Genomic DNA, 16,442 nt, shown 5'->3' with positions numbered 1-16,442 from the left:
GAAAAGAAAAACGTGTCATGAATAGACGAAGAACATACCTATATGTGAAGAGATAAAGATATATCCTTGATATAGTATAGCTATATTATATGTACGGACATAACATGACTTAAAAAGCGATTTACCCCACGATGCTATAGATTCTATAGATTTAGTGCTCTATCTATGCGGGGTTCTTTTTTGGGAGAAAATTATATGGGCGTCATAATTACACTCCATATATCCAGATAATGTCACGCTGTAAACCGTAATGGCTGCAGTGTTTAGAGCATCGTAGAACGCATGGCAGCATATTCTGGCAAAAGAAAAAAATTAAAAACAAAAAAAGACGAAGCCAAGCGTCGGCAGTTTACGTCGGGTGCGCTTTGCTTTCTTCCGTTCGGGTGAGGGGCACTGCCGACCCAGCCAACGTCGACGATGACGGCGACTCCAGCAGGGCCCTTTTCTACTCTTCTTCTTCTCTTTGCTCTCTCTTTGTCTTGGTTCTTTGTGTTCCGGGTCGCCGTTTGATATCCGTTTCCTATTTTTTTTCTCGAGAGTCGCGAGAGCATCTATACCCCTCTATACTCATCTTAGACCCATCGACCTCCACCCCCGCCACGCATCATGCCTACTCCCGGCCTTCTCTATGTGACCATGCAGCCCAAGGGCTCGCTGCCGGACACGCAATTTCATGACTGGTACAACACTGAGCATGGCCCACTGCGTCTCCGTCTTCCCTTCGTCACCAATGGCTTCCGCTTCCGTGCAACCGACGGCGAACAGCCCGAGTACGTGGCGCTGTACGATATCACCGACATGGACGAATTGACCCGCAAGACCTACCTAGATCTCCGCACCGACCTCATCAAGACTCAGCGAGAGAAGAATACTATGGCGCAGATTGACGTGGGGCGTCTGCTATACGACCTGGTGGATGAGCGAAGCTCCCCGGACTTCCGCCCGCTCGAGGATCGAGCCGACACCGATGCCGAGACCCGCGGGAGCGTCCTCGTCGCAGTGACCACTGCCACCCACCCCGACCCCGAGAAGCAGGCCGAGCATGACCGCTGGTACCGCGAGGAACACTTTGAGATGCTCTCGCGTGTGCCCGGCTGGCGCCGCAGCCGTCTTTTCGTAACGGCCGCCATTGACTCCGCTGCTCCGCGGGAGTGCCTGGCACTCCATGAGTATGCCCCCGTCAATGGACTGGGCGGCGAGGTGCACCAGGCCGCCATGAACACCCCCTGGCGTCAGCGTCTTCAGGAGACCGTCGTCACTTCCAAGAGACGCCGGGTCTACCAGTGGTATTACACCTTTGGCCCGGCCCCGCGTGAGCTCTCGTCCCTAGCCCAACCCGATTGTCTTGGGCCTTGGTCGTCGAACGATGGCCGCACCCGCACCCTTCCATCCACCACCACCCGCCCGGCGGTTGAGTCGTTTGTAACCACCAAGGACGGCGTCGAGATCCCCTACCGCTTGGAAGGTAGCACCGACCCCCACGCTCCCGTGGTGGTGCTCAGCAACTCCATTCTGGTCAACTGGAACATCTGGGATCGCTTCGTCGACTCTTTCTTTGCTCGCCCGCAGAATCAGCGCTATCGCGTGCTCCGCTACCTGACCCGCGGCCGTCGCGCGGCCAGCGGCGAGCAGCCCGTCAACATCGACCTGCTGGCCTCCGACCTGGTCACCCTCCTGGATGCACTCCGGGTGCCGCCCAAGGACGCCCGCTTGATCGGTGTCAGTCTGGGTGGTGTGACTGTGCTCAACACCGCGCTCCTCTTCCCGGAGCGGATTGCCGCTTTCATCGCCTGCGACACCAACTCATCCGCCCCCGAGTCCAACCGCAAGGCCTGGGCTGACCGGGTGTCGATGGCTGAGCAGGAGGGTTCGACTGACCCGACGACCCAGGAGCCCATTGTGGGCGAGCAGCTGGCCGAGATCACGACCCGACGCTGGTTCGTCCCGGAGTCGTACGAGACCCAGCCCGAGGTCCTGGCGCCGGTCAAAGAGGCCGTGCGCACCAACAGCCTGAAGGGCTTCGCCCACAGCGTCCAGGCACTCTGTGCCTACGACATCCGCGAGCGCATGGCGGCGGCCACCGTGCCGGGTCTGTTCGTGGCCGGCGCTAACGATGGTGTCCTACCTCAGACAATGCAGAAGATGGCGGCAGACCTGGCCGGTGATGCGGAGCTGAAGATCATTGACAAGGCTGGTCACTTGCCGATGGTGGAGCAGCCCGAGGCCTTCGCGGAGGTTGTCACTGAGTTCCTGGGTAAGATTGATGGTTAATTTTGCATTGACTATGTGGAACCAAATGCGCACATAGATTGATGAGCTGGCGAAAGGTTTGGGTTCTTATTTGAAAGTAAAAATTGAGTTACATAGCGAAACGATTGATGTATTTGATGAACAAATTATTATGTAGTTCAAGATTGCAGTAATTTGACCTAATCGTCTTAATAAATCCATGTACCGTGGTTTCCATTATATATATTTTATGTCGAGCAGGCAAACGCACCCGTGTCAGAGGAGGCTGTTTGCGATTCACCAATCCATTTACATGAACAGTATGCTAATTAGACCAAGGCACTTGAATAAAAGGGCATGATCTGGCTGATACTTGTCTCAATAGAGCATTTCCAAATTGAAATCCACAAACTATAAAACCTCATGTGCCTCACGTGCCGGGCAGGCGTCACGCCCCAGATTACTCGAAATTTCTGTCTACGCTATATAAGTGAATGTATGGGTTTGCAAGATAACGGAAATTCACTCAATGGTGCCCTGGATCAGATAGTATTACAGGGTCTTGGTGCAAAGTCATCTGGAATCTAGCCTCTGGAGGGTGAAGTCATGTAGTCCCGGCCACTTGTGACCCCGTCAGTTGAGTAAGTCCAGTGCGGCGCCCGAGGCCCGCCATCCGCGCAGTTCCCCAAAACCGACGCCCCGCCTCCAACTTCCCTCCCATTACAGGATTCACCTCTCACATTCGCCATGACTGACAGCAAGGTCCCGTCCCCGGGACCCGCTAAATTGAGACGCAATGCGGGCCCTGATGAGTGGCTTGAGGCAGCCAAGAACTGCAAGTATCTGTCGGAGGCCCATATGAAGCAGTTGTGTGAGATTGTCAAGGAATACATGATGGAAGGTAAGTAGAAGACATGAAGACTGCCTCAACTCCTTCCAGAACCTCGTCACTCTCCTCCCTTCACAGAATTAGCCTCAGAATATCCTGGACCCATCTTTTCCCTCAGTTTCAGACCCTAACGGAATAGCTAGAATCCAATATTCAGCCCGTTTCTACCCCGGTCACCATCTGTGGTGATATTCACGGCCAGTTTTACGATCTCCTCGAGCTTTTTCGCGTTTCTGGCGGCATGCCTGATGGTACTGAACTCGATGCCCCCCAAACTTCCCCGTCGGTCATTACCTCCGCAGATATCGAACCTCCCTCGACCATTACCGATCCGAAGGTTCGGAAGAAGTTACGCGGCCCGAGCCCCAACGCGAACATGGAGGATGATGAGGAGGGTGCGGACGACGCAAACACCAACTCTCAAAGCCGGCCAGCCAGTCCAGGATCCAATGATGTCCAACTGAACCGCAACTTTGTCTTCTTAGGAGACTATGTGGATCGGGGATACTTTAGCTTGGAAACGCTAACGCTCTTGTTGTGTCTCAAGGCCAAGTATGTAGTGTCGGCCTTCTCCGACCCAGGATGTCCGACCGGGATGTCTTTGGTGTACGCGATGAACCAAACAATACTAATATGATGGGTTCCCTAGATATCCGGATCGAGTAACTCTTGTCCGAGGTAACCACGAATCCCGCCAAATCACCCAAGTCTACGGCTTTTATGAAGAATGTTTCCAGAAATATGGCAGTGCCTCGGTGTGGAAGGCCTGCTGCCAGGTTTTCGATTTTATGACGCTGGGCGCCATCATCGACGGCAAGGTGCTTTGTGTGCATGGTGGATTGAGCCCTGAGATTCGAACTCTCGACCAGGTGCGCGTCGTCGCGCGGGCCCAGGAGATTCCCCATGAGGGTGCATTCTGTGACCTGGTCTGGTCTGATCCAGATGATGTGGAAACATGGGCGGTTAGCCCTCGCGGAGCTGGTGAGCTAACCCAAAACAAATCACGCCTATCTTGCCCCTTTAATCGAAACTTTGACGCTGATCCTTCCCCTCACATTAGGCTGGCTGTTCGGTGACCGCGTAGCCGATGAGTTCTGCCATGTAAATGACCTCTCCTTGATTGCCCGTGCTCACCAGCTGGTGAATGAGGGCTACAAATATCATTTTACCAATCAAAATGTCGTCACCGTGTGGAGTGCGCCGAATTACTGCTATCGGTGTGGCAACCTGGCCTCCGTCTGTGAGATCGAAGATGACCTGAAACCAACCTTCAAGCTATTCAGTGCTGTCAGCGATGATCAGCGACACATGCCCACCTCGCGGCCTGGCCGTAGCGAGTATTTCCTGTAACATGTTTTGCAAACTTTGCACGGGCGCCGGCGTTTATATTCGGTTGGGTCTCAATTTAGTTCAATGATTGGGGAGATGACAAGCATACATAATGATTTTAGAGACGAATACCATGTCTATACCACTTTTCGTTTTGAATCAATCAATGGTTCCGTCTGCATAATAATGACGTCCACTCCGGGTTTCAAGCGTGGGAGAAACTGAATCTCGTATGTCCCGGAGTCCCGACTCCAGTTTCATTTCCCCGAGTCCCCGACCCTACGGGCTCAGAAATCCGGAGTCCCTGCACGGCATAACGACTGAAGGGTATTACGGCACTGGACTGGGTCCGATTCCCCGAACCAATAGCTACCGAGGCGTTAAATCTTTGTAGCGGCGCTACCAACAGCCGCCGCCCGGCCGGCCCGGAAGTCATCCCGAAGCTCTCGGGTCTAATCCCGGGGCCGCCATAAAACCCTAAAACCCCGCGGGGAAAGCGCACGGACAAGTAATGTGTATCGCCAACTGAAGCAAAGATGGAAAAAGTCGACGTGCTCATCTGTGGTAGTGGCTCAGCCGGTCTATGTGCGGCCACTTGGCTGGCGCGCTATGGCATCCGATGCAAGGTCCTGGAGCGCCGTGATAGTCCGATGGAGATGGGACAGGCGGACGGCGTGCAGTGCCGTACAGTCGAGATTTTCGAGAGCTTTGGCATTGGTGAAGAGCTCCTACGAGAAGCATATCATGTTCTGGAAGTCAATTTTTGGGCAGATAACGGCACTGGCGCTATTAAGCGGACTGGCCGCACTGCAGACACTCAACCTGGATTATCGCACCAACCGCATGTCATTCTAAACCAGGCCCGCATCAACGGACTCCTTATTGAGCTGATGCAAAAGTATAACGATCAAAAAATTGACTACGGATACAACGTCACGTCCGTTCAAGTGGATAGCACCTCTGCCCCGGATCCCACAGCTTATCCCGTCACCGTCACTGCAGAGAAGAATGGCAAGACAGAGACATTTGCTGCCAAATATGCATTGGTGAGTACCCCTGTTTTCTGAGTTTTATGCATTACTTTATATGGTTTGCCTAACTCCGTATCTAGGCTTGCGATGGTGCGCATAGCGTGGTCCGCAAATCCTTGGGGTATAAGATGGTCGGCGACAGCAGCGATGCCGTCTGGGGCGTCATGGATATGGTGCCACGAACGAACTTCCCTGATATTCGCAAAAAGTCTACCATTCGATCCAATGCAGGAAATATCCTGATTATTCCCCGCGAGGGCGACAGCAACAACCTCACCCGGTTCTATATTGAACTGGCTTCGGGAACTAACCCGAAAGAGGTGACTTTGGAGAATCTCCAGCGTCAGGCACAGAGCATCTTCCAGCCGTATCAAGTTGACTTTGTCGAGACCGTCTGGTGGTCAGCCTATTCAATTGGCCAGCGTCATGCCGATCATTTCCACAAGGATCATCGCGTTTTCCTCGCAGGTGACGCTTGCCATACCCACTCACCCAAAGCTGGCCAGGGAATGAATGTCAGTCTGCAGGACGGGTACAACATCGGTTGGAAGCTCGGTGAAGTCCTGACTGGTCTGGCACACCCTTCCCTACTTGAGACTTACGTACTGGAGCGGAGGAAAACGGCGATTGATTTGATCAACTTTGATCGCTACTTCTCCAAGCTCTTTTCCTCTGGGGCTCAAACTAGCCCCGCTGAATTTCAGGAAGGATTCATCCAATCAGGAAAATACACAGCTGGCCTAACAGCTAAGTATGATGTATCTCCGATCACAACCTCCTTGGAGTCGACGCAGTTAGCGTCCAATGTCGTGGTCGGTATGCGCTTGCCGAGTGCTCAAGTGGTCCGATTTTGTGACTCCAAGCCTCTCCAGTTGATGAAGGCTCTTAAGTCGGATGGGCGATGGAGAGTCATGGCATTCGTGGGTGATCTGACTGTTTCAGAAAACCAGATCAAATTGAACAAGGTACGACTGCTTTTGTTATATTGAGCCAAAAAAAAAACCAGGCCACAATTCCTCTTGCTAACAAAACTCCAGCTCGGAGAGTATTTGTCATCCTACGACGGTCCTATTCAGACTTTCACGCCCAAGTCTCAGGACTCGGATAGTCTGATTGAGACCATCATCATTGGGCATGGCAAACGTCATGATGTTGAGCTAGAAAATATCCCAGAGTGCTTCTACCCAGTCGCGGGCAAGAATCGGACCAGAGGTACGCTTACATGATGCGAAAGCGCTTTTATGTAGGAAACTAACCAGCCGCAGATTTACACAAGATTTACTACGATGATGACAGCTATAACAAGGGCCATGGCCAGGCTTATGAGTGCCTTGGAATCAGCCCTGCAAGAGGTGCTCTGATTCTCGTTCGCCCAGATCAATGTGAGTATCTGTCCCGTGAATTTTTTTGAGAAAATTGGATTGACCAGCGACCGGGTGACAGACGTTTCCGCATTGATTGACATCAATGACTATAATGAGATTGGCAAGTTCTTCCGTGGATTCCTCAAGCCACAAGCGTAGGTTGGTTGCACCCCCGGTATCCATCACGCAAGCAAGCTAACCAGGCATGGTAGAGGCCCGGAGACGGAATCTCAGGGCTCCAGCCTTTTTGGGAGCCGGCTATGAGATAAAAATGATTGTATTTTCTGTACATATTCCCTATCTATATTTGACTGCATCTCTCACGTACCCAATAGAAGTATGCCTCACTATGCTCTTTGGCCGGCTCTGGATATCAAATTCTCAGCCCGGGTTTCTCCCAAAAGAATCGCTCCCCGACGCTGATTCTATGTAAAGTATGCTGGTAGATGTCATGCAGTATACGCTATCCTATGAATCATTCTGACTTTTACATCTATGAGTTGAACTGGCTATAGCGTGATATCCATAATACTATACTATCATTACTCAAAAAAATCAAACTGTATAACATTGCAGAATGTAACTGTAAAGACGATATGCTCTCCCCGCGGGAGATCCGTGGCTCATTCGCGTCACAGATAGCAACGCACGATAAATACCTGTGCTGATTTAAGAATCTTGAACGTGAAGTCCAGAAGTATAGATGGAACATCTTTGGAGTCATTCTAGGGCATGGCTGATGGTCAAAATTGGACTGCGATATGCGATATTCTCCCATCGGACCCTAATAACAATGCTCCATGTTCAATCGCCGAATAGGCTAGTTATTAGATTCCAGTTGTTGTGGTCTTGAGGGTCTTGTCCATCTTTCCAACCCACTCGCGGGCTGCTTCACAGACAATGGCTTTTCGTTCGTAACAATCCGAACTACCCAGTCTCCATTCGCGCATTGTGATGGGGTCGGGGTCAAAGGAATACTCCAAATCCCATACATAAAAAGGCTTCTTGCTGTCTTTATCCACCACCAATCGACGATTAAATTTTGGTCCCCTGGGCGTATATTCCATGACATCCTCACCCGCCTTCTTCATCTGTTGTGTTCGATCAATTCTGTATTGAACGACAGGGTGGATGTATTCGAATGTTTCGCCAAGAGGGTCCTTACGCTGGCCATTCTTGAAAGCGTAACGACCAGGAATGCGAATATGTTCCCCATTTGGCCAGTACATCTTGGTGAAGCTATCGTCCATTGGACCAGCCCCCCAATCATAAGACCGGCGCTTTTTAAAGGGTGGCTCCGGACCAGGTGTGCGTGGGTGGACAACAGCCGAAGCTATCTGTGACGACTGGCGCCAGGCCCATGCTCCCCAAGATTCTTCGGCAGTCATCTTGTTCCACGCGTCACGCTTCTCGTTATTCATGGTGAAGATTTCTTCACGTAGCTGATATTCTTCGATGGTTTGTTCTTCGTCCAGTGACAGATGTTTCTTGACTTGATCCAACATCCAGGCATACGCAATGTTGGACATTTCCTCCATATTACCCCGGTTCTCCATCGTAGATGTTGAGCCGCCACCAATATTGATGTGGTAACCTGGAAACCAAACCTGCGCCAGCTTTGTCGCAGGCTGTAATTTGTCCCGGTGGTTGATTAGCTGTCGGAAGGCTGTGTTCCAATCCAACGCAGCCTCGTTGGCTTGCGCGGCGGCCTTGTTGACAGCGGCATCTGTTGGACGCTCTCCCTTGATCCCTTTCTTCACCTCTTGTGCCTCTTCAAATTTCTGCTGCCAGTTTGCCCTTGCCTGATTCACCCTGTCTTGCATCTCCTTCTCCAGATTGGTTTCTGGCTTAGGGGGTACGTAGAATATGGTGGGCTCAAACGCCTTTCGCCTTTCATCGATAGCAAGGGCTTGGAAGGCGTGCTTGATATCTATGCGTAATGTTAGGAAATGGCTTACCCTGGAAGACTTCAAATCCTTGGGATCTTGACTTACGGGTTGACAGTCCGACATTATGCCAGCCCGGTTTCTCTTGCCAGAAAAGCATCCATTGGGGAATTTTGAACCCCCCAATCTCCGGCATGCCAATAGCACCCACGGTGTCATAAACACCAACTACCTCCACGTTTCTTGAACCATCCTGGGCCCATTCCACATCCTGTGTGGCCCAGTCTTTTCCTGGAGATAGCTTCCCATGGTTACCCTTCGTGACAATGAATTCTTTTTCTTGTCGTCACCGGCACCTTGGGCCACATCGGCCATACCCCATAACCATTTGAACCATTGCTCGCTGTGGAAGAATCGCTTGCCTTGATTTTGAGGATTGACTTTGAAGGCCTTGTATAGCGTCCAAAGTTCAGGGAACTTGTTGAGGTCCTTTTTCTTGCAAAGTCCGATATCCGTGATGACACCAGCAATGGTACGGGCAGTATAAGCGCCGCGCGAAAATCCAAAGATCATGATCTGGTCGCCAACATTATAGTTCAAGACGCAGAAGTTGTATGCCTCAATAACATTTCCCTCCAACCCTTGCCCCGTAGCACCCTCAATGGCCGTACCGAGGGCGAGGGAAGTGGTGCCAACTCCGGAATCGTACCATACAGTCTGCTGCCATTTCTTCCCACTGGTATCAGTCCCGACGGGGGTTATAGCACGACAGAGACGGGTGACATTAGAGGGCACATTCTTTTCTCCTGAGACCGCCGACTGCCAGGTACCATCACAGCAGATGATGATACGTTTGGGCTGGGATGCTGAGCTTTTGTCACCGAGATGTCTCTTTTGGATTTCGAGGTGCTCTGCATCGTGAGGAAACTCCATTGGACAAAATGCGCCGCTCGTGGCGATAATACAGGAAGAAATGAAATTCAAGGTGCGCGACTCATTTATGGGCGCTACGATGTCTCTATTTATCTATGTCCAGAAGGTTGCCCTGTTTGACTTTTTCAGGGAACTTCTCGCTCTAGAACCCCCTTTGGGGACATCGTATACTGCATATGCGAACCTGTCGAAGTCTAGCCCTTAGTTCCGCCTCAGGTCGCCACGCAGACGAACCCTCCACATGAGGACACCTCCAGCGCCCGACTATTTTGGCGAGTTCAGCTTTCTCCATGAAGTCCGTGTTTGGTGTCGGCTTATTTTCAGCTTGTGGTGTTGAGGGTGGCGTCTCCTCATAGCAGCCTCCTCCAGACCAATAGGAGCATGCGTTTCTCCGGCTCTGTGAGCAAACCGCTCCCCATGTGGAGATTCTCCCCATGCGACCCGCGACCATGGCGTTCCCGGTTCTGCAGATCTAAGCGACAGGGAAGCCGACTGCCTTGCAAAGTCTTGGTAAAATAGGCGACCAAAAAAGATAAGTACAGAGCTTGAAGAGCCACGCCAACCCAAGTGCTATTCTCTTTCAAGAGTACGCCATGACTCTCTCGGGCCCCGTTCGGTGTTAGAAAAGCCCCTTTTTCAAGTGCTCCCCCTATACCACGGACCACCAGGTTATAGAATGGAACAAAATCGCCGACACGAGAGATCGCTAGCTCCCAATTCGCCTCGATATTCTACTACCCATTATCATCAGCTGCTCAATCTCGCTCTTCGCTCTCTGACTCGCACCTAATGCAAGCTCCCGCTTATGTATTGAGCAGCGATTACTAAACCGCCAAATTGAACCTGTCGTCAGAGAATTCAAAGCTGACCAAAGCGATACATGCACAAAGAGATAGTAGGCTTTGACGCTAAGTCATCGTTGCCCGGGGCTCTCTGATCACCAACGCAAGCTTCTGGCTTCCGTGTCCACTCAATTCCGAGTAGTGCAGTGATATTTCCTCCGTGATCTTCCACCAGCACTTCAAATATATTGGCACACCTTGAATAAGCAATACACGTGAAAATTAACGATTTATATGGTTTGCCTAGAGGAACTTGATCTGACGTCATGGTACACGGCTTGTATCACAAAATAAAGGTCTCGTAGGCCAGTGGACTAGTACTTTCAGCTGGATAAAGTTCAGCTTCTGTTTGCTTATTTCCCTTTGAGAAAAGCTCCTTTTTGCGGCACAATATCTGCTGAAATGATCGGAGCTCCAAGAAAAGAGCGAGAACCGCTTTGCACGCAGTGATAGGTGGGGCCGAATCGGCGGGCCTCCCGAGTTCAGCATCTTCGCCGCATTTACAGGCTTTAGATAATTCTTGTTTGTGGTCTGCGGAGGGCGAAGGTATTTAATTTACCTTATCAGAACGTTGTGGTCACAAAGTCGATCTCAGGGAACGCAGAAAGGAAAGCAGAAAATCCGCTCCTGCGGCCTAGAAGCCTCTGCGCCAGAGGGCTTCAATGGGGGGAGAAGAGAGACTGGGACATTCCAACTGTCGGAAGATAATGTCCGAGAACAGCAATCATATCGGGACTCAATTCGGTAGATAAAGAGGCCACGTATTGAATTCACTAGCCGGGGCATCAAGCCCGCGACTTGAGATATTTGGATGCAATAGAAGTCGTCTCAATGCCCCACGGGGAATGGATCCCCAAAACGCCGCCCATTTAATGTAGAAGTCGATTCCATTTCCCTTTGCGCATGCGTCGGAAGTCAATCTTCTGCTTCTGCTGTTACTGCTGGATAGATTGCGCCATCAGGATTTCGGGGAGTTTTACAAAGTGTTTGTCAGCTCCGGGGGTAATTCCGCCATGATCAATAATCTTCCTCGATGAGGTGATTCAGACGGAGAGTTAAGGGCCGGCAATAGCCCAGCAGACGCGAGTACATAAAGGTGGTAACGTCGGCAGCTGTAAGTTCGTGCTCTAAGCTTTATTTACCTGATTCTTCGGGCATCCAAGATCTTATCTCCCAATCTTATCTCCATCTCCACTATCCCCGTTCAGTCTAAGCAAGCCTTAGAAGTTCAACCCCTATAAAGTTCTATCATGGCAATCACCCGAGTGGCTGTGGCAGGAGTATGTTGATCTCTATTTATCATTCTCTCTACTATCCACTCATACATCTATTCATGATCACAGGGCACTGGTAATCTTGGCCCGGCTATTGTTAACGGCCTGCTCGAGGCTGGCTTCCAACTCACAGTTTTGAGTCGCTCCTCCTCCCATCAATTAGACCCGCGAGTCCAAGTGCAGGTGGTCGATTACAACTCACTTGATTCACTGGTAGCGGCTCTGAGAGGCCAGGATGCCTTCATCAATGTCTTGCCAACAGGTCCAGTCTCGAGGGACGTTCACTTGCGGGTCATCGAGGCTGCCGTTGCTGCTGGGATCCAAAGATTCATACCCTCGGAGTTTGGCTGTGATACATCAAATTCGGCGACAAGTCAACTGCCTGTTTTTGGAGATAAGGTCGCAGTGATCCAGCGGCTACAGGAGTTGGCGACGCCTGGCAGCACGCTCAGTTATACCGCGGTAATTACAGGTCCTTTCTTCGATTGGGGTCTCGAGAAAGGCTTCATCGTGAACTTAAAGGGACCATCAACTGCGGTCTATGATGGTGGAGATGTGCCCTTCAGTACAACCACGCTTAGGGGCATCGGTCGGGCTGTAGTCGGGGTGCTCAAGCGGCCGGAACAGACTAAAAACCGACATATCTATGTCGCAGAGGCCAACGTGACACAAAATCAGTTGCTGAACTGGTCAGGGAAAGGCGATCAGCTTGAACGAACGCCGGTGAAGACTGAAGATCTGGAGAAACAGGCATATGAGGCGCTCCAGCAGTCCCCTCCTGATATCCCGACTTTTGCTCGCAATCTGATCCGGCGAGCCATCTTCGGGGGCAAATACGGCACTCATTTCACCAAGGTGGATAATGAAATTGTGGGAGTGTCCCAGTGGACTGAATCCGAGATTGTGAATCTGGTCAAGAAGTATGTGTAAGTGGCAAATGGATCGGCTAAGAAGATGATTTAAAGGAGATTCGTAACAATAGACATGCCCCTGTGCTTGTGCTCCTCTGATCTCACAATAAAAGCGTAATGAAGAACATATAATAATTTTCTACTACTTGGCAACGCCTTAAGGCTTCATAAATCCGGTGAAAAACATATCCATTACATCATATTCATCAACCTCCCCGACCCAACTCATATACTGATCGGGGCGCATAATAAGACTGGCACCTTGAACAGGGTCAATCCCGTAATTGGCATAGGCATTGCCATGGCCCTCATAGTAAGATCCATCGTCCACAAAGACTTTCCAATAATCCCAACCCATTGTTTCACTATAGGGGTGAAACAGCTCTGGTAGGTCCAGGAGTTCGATGCTCTTTCTCCGCCCAGCCTGAATGGTCAAAACTTCGATCAGCCCGTCCGACGGGGGTAAATCGGCGAAGAGATGAGGTTGGAGCGCCTAGTTTGGCGACCAATATTTCCATGCGTTGCATATTCTGACTCTGTGTCAGTTGGCCGGGAAAGATGAGAATTCGCCAGCGCCCATTGCTCTTCAATAACTCCTGAAGATGCCATGATCTTGCGCCGGATTAATTCAGCACTTTGAAGCTCGGCATTCGCTTTCCGATATCAACTCCAGTTGCCAAGTGAGGTTCGCTGGTGATAGTAGTACTGCTTTTTGCCTCAGCCGAATCTCTCTCTTTCGCAACAAGAACACTTGCTTCGTATTTAACCGCTAAGGGGGATTTTAGCTTGCAGACCCCAATTGGTACAATGGGAATGGACCACCTACTGATCCCACTCGCAAATTCATTTCCTTTCTCAAAGGCAGCCTTGAATTCTTCCATACTGACCCCTTTTTCATCCATGATATCCTTGGCCGGGCGCCCTGAGAAATGCCGGGAGAAGCGGTGGTCGAAGGTAATCAGATCTTGTTCAATTTTTCGTCGCTCGGATTCATAGGTTTTGAGGATTGACCCATCGCTATATCCTTTCACAACATGGGCCAGTTTCCATCCCAGATTATAGGCTAGTTTCCATCCCAAATTATAGGCTAAGCTAACGTATCATCAAGGGCTGCATAGAATAAGACTTTCAAGCATCACTTACTATCTTGCATGCTCACATTCATTCCCTGGCCAGCTTTCGGGGAGTGCGTATGGACCGCATCACCTGCCAGAAACACGCGCTCTCACAAGAAGCTGTCGCCTACCCGTTGGTCAATCTAGTAGGCCGTCCACCAGTCACAATATGAATAGTCCAGTTTATATGGATGAAGGATCCGTTGGGCAAATTCAAGGATGATTTTCGGGGTAATCCAAGATCGATCTGCCTTTCCTCCCGTCTGTGCATGCTCGGCAGTCTGGAGCTGAATATACAGCCGGACCAACTTGTTCTCTCACAGTATCACCATCACACGACCTTCAGTAGTCGAGTGAGTCGCACAGCGCTGTCGGATGTCGGGGAAACTGGTTATCGGCACAATGTCCAGGACGCCCCAGATATAATCGGTCGGTTCTCCCTCTAGGTGTAATCCCAGCTGACGACGGACCCAGGAGTGTGCTCCGTCACAGCCGACGAAAAACTTGGCCTTGATGGACTCGACCTGGTCGGCGGGAGCCTGCGCCTTGGTCGATCGAATCAGGTCATCCGTGTCGTCCGCGGCCAAGTTGCTGCGAAACAGCCCATCGCTGACGGCTTCTTCCTGTCCGTCGGCACTTTGATGATGCTGTTGTTGTTGTGGAGGAGAAGCTTGTTAATCCGATAAGGTCCGCAAAGTGACTTGAATTGGATAGTCGTTGAAATCAGCCATCTTGTCTTCATCGAGGTCCAAGGACGTCGGAAGCACCCCCCGTTCCACGACCATGTTCCCATGCTCGCGGATGGAGTCCAGGAAGAGGCGCTCGATCCGACCTTGATGCAGCATAACCTGTTGAAATCGGCTGATATCTGGGATAGTATCGGGAATTTGGTCTGACCTGCGGAGGTGGCCCTACTCATCCGGATTCCGGATTCCAGAGACAGATCTCGATCACATGGTTCGACTCGCACCATGCCTTCTGGGCCAGATCAAAAGAGTCGAGGATCTCCAGCGTGCGGTATTGAAGGCCGTCGGCCTGAAGATATAAGAGGGGGCATGGATTAGTAGTTGACGAGGTACGATGGCATGTTGACCACTTGAGCAGAGGGCTCTTCAGAAATTTCTCAGAAGCAGTTCCAATCTCCGGATATCTCACCTTGGTTCCTCATTTATCTAGTATCTTTGTTTTAACATCAGAGCGACTCAGCCAGTTGGTCAGCATTAGGCCTGCAGGCCCAGCGCCGACGATCAAGACGTCCACATGGTCCTCGGAGGGCAGCGTGCCGGGCATGGTGGCCAAGAGAACGGATTCACGAAAATGAGAAGCGCAGCGAGAGTTGGAGAGCTTGAGATAGTCATGGCCGCATCTTGGACGCCAGTCTCTTTATATAGAAGATTGGATGCTGGGTCTTCCATCGTGCCTGTCGTGCCCATCGCTCCCTCGAATCCGAGTCCGAAAATGTCGGAGATCGTGTGGGGGAAGCTCTCACTGGCCAAGTCTACTGGCGATCCCCCGCAGCCCCGCAAAATCAAGACCAATATGAGTTTGATCGAAGCTGGTGAGTGGATCGGCTTCCGATTCGGATGAGTTTCACGATCTGATATCGTGGACTCTTTTGCGGTGCTGCTTGACATCGGGGTCGGGTCTGCATTGCCGATCGGAAGATCTATAGGGCTTGCCATTTTCTGCGTTAGTTGTTTTGTTATTTTCGTATTTTGTTTATTCGATTTGCCCCTTTCCGCTCTGCAGAATTGCCAGTCTACACGATCTTTTCGTCCTGATTGTAGGGCAAGATGGAGTCCCCGTGATCTCGTCAAGCCAACTAACCGACTCACTCGCAAAAACAACCCCCGACCACCTCACCAAAATTGCCATACCAACTCCACTCCCCCTCGTTCCATCATCTCCAATGGCGCTGCCATATACAGTTGCCCCGCATCTCAGCTACTTCAAGGCTCCGCTCGCTGACTTTTTGGCCGCGCGGCCGGAGTTCGACAGTCTCGGCGTGGGTGGCTATCTCGTCTCAACACACGCCGTATCTGATGCCGGGGCTCCCCGAATCTTGCTACTGCAGCGGGCTCTCACTGACACAATGGGCGGCTGCTGGGAAGGTCCCGGGGGTGCAACCGAGCCGGGCGAAGACGAGACTCTCCTGGATGGAGTGGCGCGCGAGGTTCTCGAAGAGACCGGACTCCACGTTTCGCATATCGCCGAGCTAGTAGCAGTGGATAGCTGGAATCATGTCCGTGGCACTGGAGAGAAGCTGCGCATCGCCAAATACTCGTTTCTGGTGGAGGTTCATGAGGCCAGTCGCCAAGGCCCCGATGCCAAGACACATTTAGTCTCCAGAGACGAGATCCCTGTGAAGCTGGATGCAGCCGAACATCAAGCTTTCAATTGGGCACTTGAAGAAGAGATTCAACTTTCACTACTTTCCTCAGAGGGCAAATATTCTCTGCCACGCTCCGTTGCAGCGTTCGCGCATCAGGGACCCAACATTCTTCGCGCATTTGATCTATTTAGACAACGCCAGGGGAGGACAGCTACGCTGTGATCAAAGTAGTTGCGGATGTTATGCGGTCCAGAGATTGAGGTGGAATATGATGGAGAGCATGATAGAAATGTCAATGGAATGCATC

At 51.2% G+C, this 16,442-nt stretch overlaps 8 protein-coding genes across 8 annotated transcripts; 5 read left to right on the top strand and 3 right to left on the bottom strand.

The window, feature by feature from the left end:
- Positions 1-606: 606 nt before the first annotated feature.
- On the top strand, positions 607-2,271 carry N7462_005264 (putative alpha/beta hydrolase; the record flags this gene model as incomplete). The annotated part of the gene is made up of 1 exon (XM_057076989.1): positions 607-2,271. The coding sequence occupies one exon, from the start codon at positions 607-609 to the stop codon at positions 2,269-2,271; it is 1,665 nt and encodes a 554-aa protein (XP_056936494.1).
- A 705-nt stretch (positions 2,272-2,976) lies between these two features.
- Positions 2,977-4,468, top strand: sitA (TOR signaling pathway phosphatase SitA; the record flags this gene model as incomplete). The annotated part of the gene is made up of 4 exons (XM_057076988.1): positions 2,977-3,130; positions 3,262-3,670; positions 3,768-4,099; positions 4,179-4,468. The coding sequence occupies 4 exons, from the start codon at positions 2,977-2,979 to the stop codon at positions 4,466-4,468; spliced, it is 1,185 nt and encodes a 394-aa protein (XP_056936493.1).
- Positions 4,469-4,983: 515 nt separating this feature from the next.
- N7462_005262 (putative phenol 2-monooxygenase) lies at positions 4,984-7,001 on the top strand (the record flags this gene model as incomplete). Its single annotated transcript, XM_057076987.1, has 5 exons — positions 4,984-5,493; positions 5,559-6,443; positions 6,516-6,690; positions 6,744-6,860; positions 6,922-7,001. The coding sequence occupies 5 exons, from the start codon at positions 4,984-4,986 to the stop codon at positions 6,999-7,001; spliced, it is 1,767 nt and encodes a 588-aa protein (XP_056936492.1).
- A 668-nt stretch (positions 7,002-7,669) lies between these two features.
- N7462_005261 (T6SS phospholipase effector Tle1-like catalytic domain-containing protein) lies at positions 7,670-9,661 on the bottom strand (the record flags this gene model as incomplete). Its single annotated transcript, XM_057076986.1, has 3 exons — positions 7,670-8,772; positions 8,837-8,999; positions 9,044-9,661. The coding sequence occupies 3 exons, from the start codon at positions 9,659-9,661 to the stop codon at positions 7,670-7,672; spliced, it is 1,884 nt and encodes a 627-aa protein (XP_056936491.1).
- Positions 9,662-11,753: 2,092 nt separating this feature from the next.
- On the top strand, positions 11,754-12,707 carry N7462_005260 (aromatic alcohol reductase; the record flags this gene model as incomplete). Its single annotated transcript, XM_057076985.1, has 2 exons — positions 11,754-11,783; positions 11,847-12,707. The coding sequence occupies 2 exons, from the start codon at positions 11,754-11,756 to the stop codon at positions 12,705-12,707; spliced, it is 891 nt and encodes a 296-aa protein (XP_056936490.1).
- A 138-nt stretch (positions 12,708-12,845) lies between these two features.
- On the bottom strand, positions 12,846-14,648 carry N7462_005259 (uncharacterized protein; the record flags this gene model as incomplete). Its single annotated transcript, XM_057076984.1, has 6 exons — positions 12,846-13,181; positions 13,324-13,457; positions 13,515-13,775; positions 13,832-13,894; positions 14,168-14,450; positions 14,505-14,648. The coding sequence occupies 6 exons, from the start codon at positions 14,646-14,648 to the stop codon at positions 12,846-12,848; spliced, it is 1,221 nt and encodes a 406-aa protein (XP_056936489.1).
- Positions 14,649-14,718: 70 nt separating this feature from the next.
- On the bottom strand, positions 14,719-15,093 carry N7462_005258 (uncharacterized protein; the record flags this gene model as incomplete). Its single annotated transcript, XM_057076983.1, has 2 exons — positions 14,719-14,838; positions 14,995-15,093. The coding sequence occupies 2 exons, from the start codon at positions 15,091-15,093 to the stop codon at positions 14,719-14,721; spliced, it is 219 nt and encodes a 72-aa protein (XP_056936488.1).
- A 619-nt stretch (positions 15,094-15,712) lies between these two features.
- On the top strand, positions 15,713-16,357 carry N7462_005257 (NUDIX hydrolase; the record flags this gene model as incomplete). The annotated part of the gene is made up of 1 exon (XM_057076982.1): positions 15,713-16,357. The coding sequence occupies one exon, from the start codon at positions 15,713-15,715 to the stop codon at positions 16,355-16,357; it is 645 nt and encodes a 214-aa protein (XP_056936487.1).
- Between the last annotated feature and the right edge of the window lie 85 nt (positions 16,358-16,442).

Source organism: Penicillium macrosclerotiorum (genome assembly GCF_028827735.1).
Source record: "Penicillium macrosclerotiorum strain IBT 26536 chromosome Unknown utg000003l_segment0_segment0, whole genome shotgun sequence".
NCBI lineage: Eukaryota > Fungi > Ascomycota > Eurotiomycetes > Eurotiales > Aspergillaceae > Penicillium > Penicillium macrosclerotiorum.
Note: the sequence above shows the minus strand (reverse complement) of the source record. Positions and strands in the feature narration are given on the sequence as shown.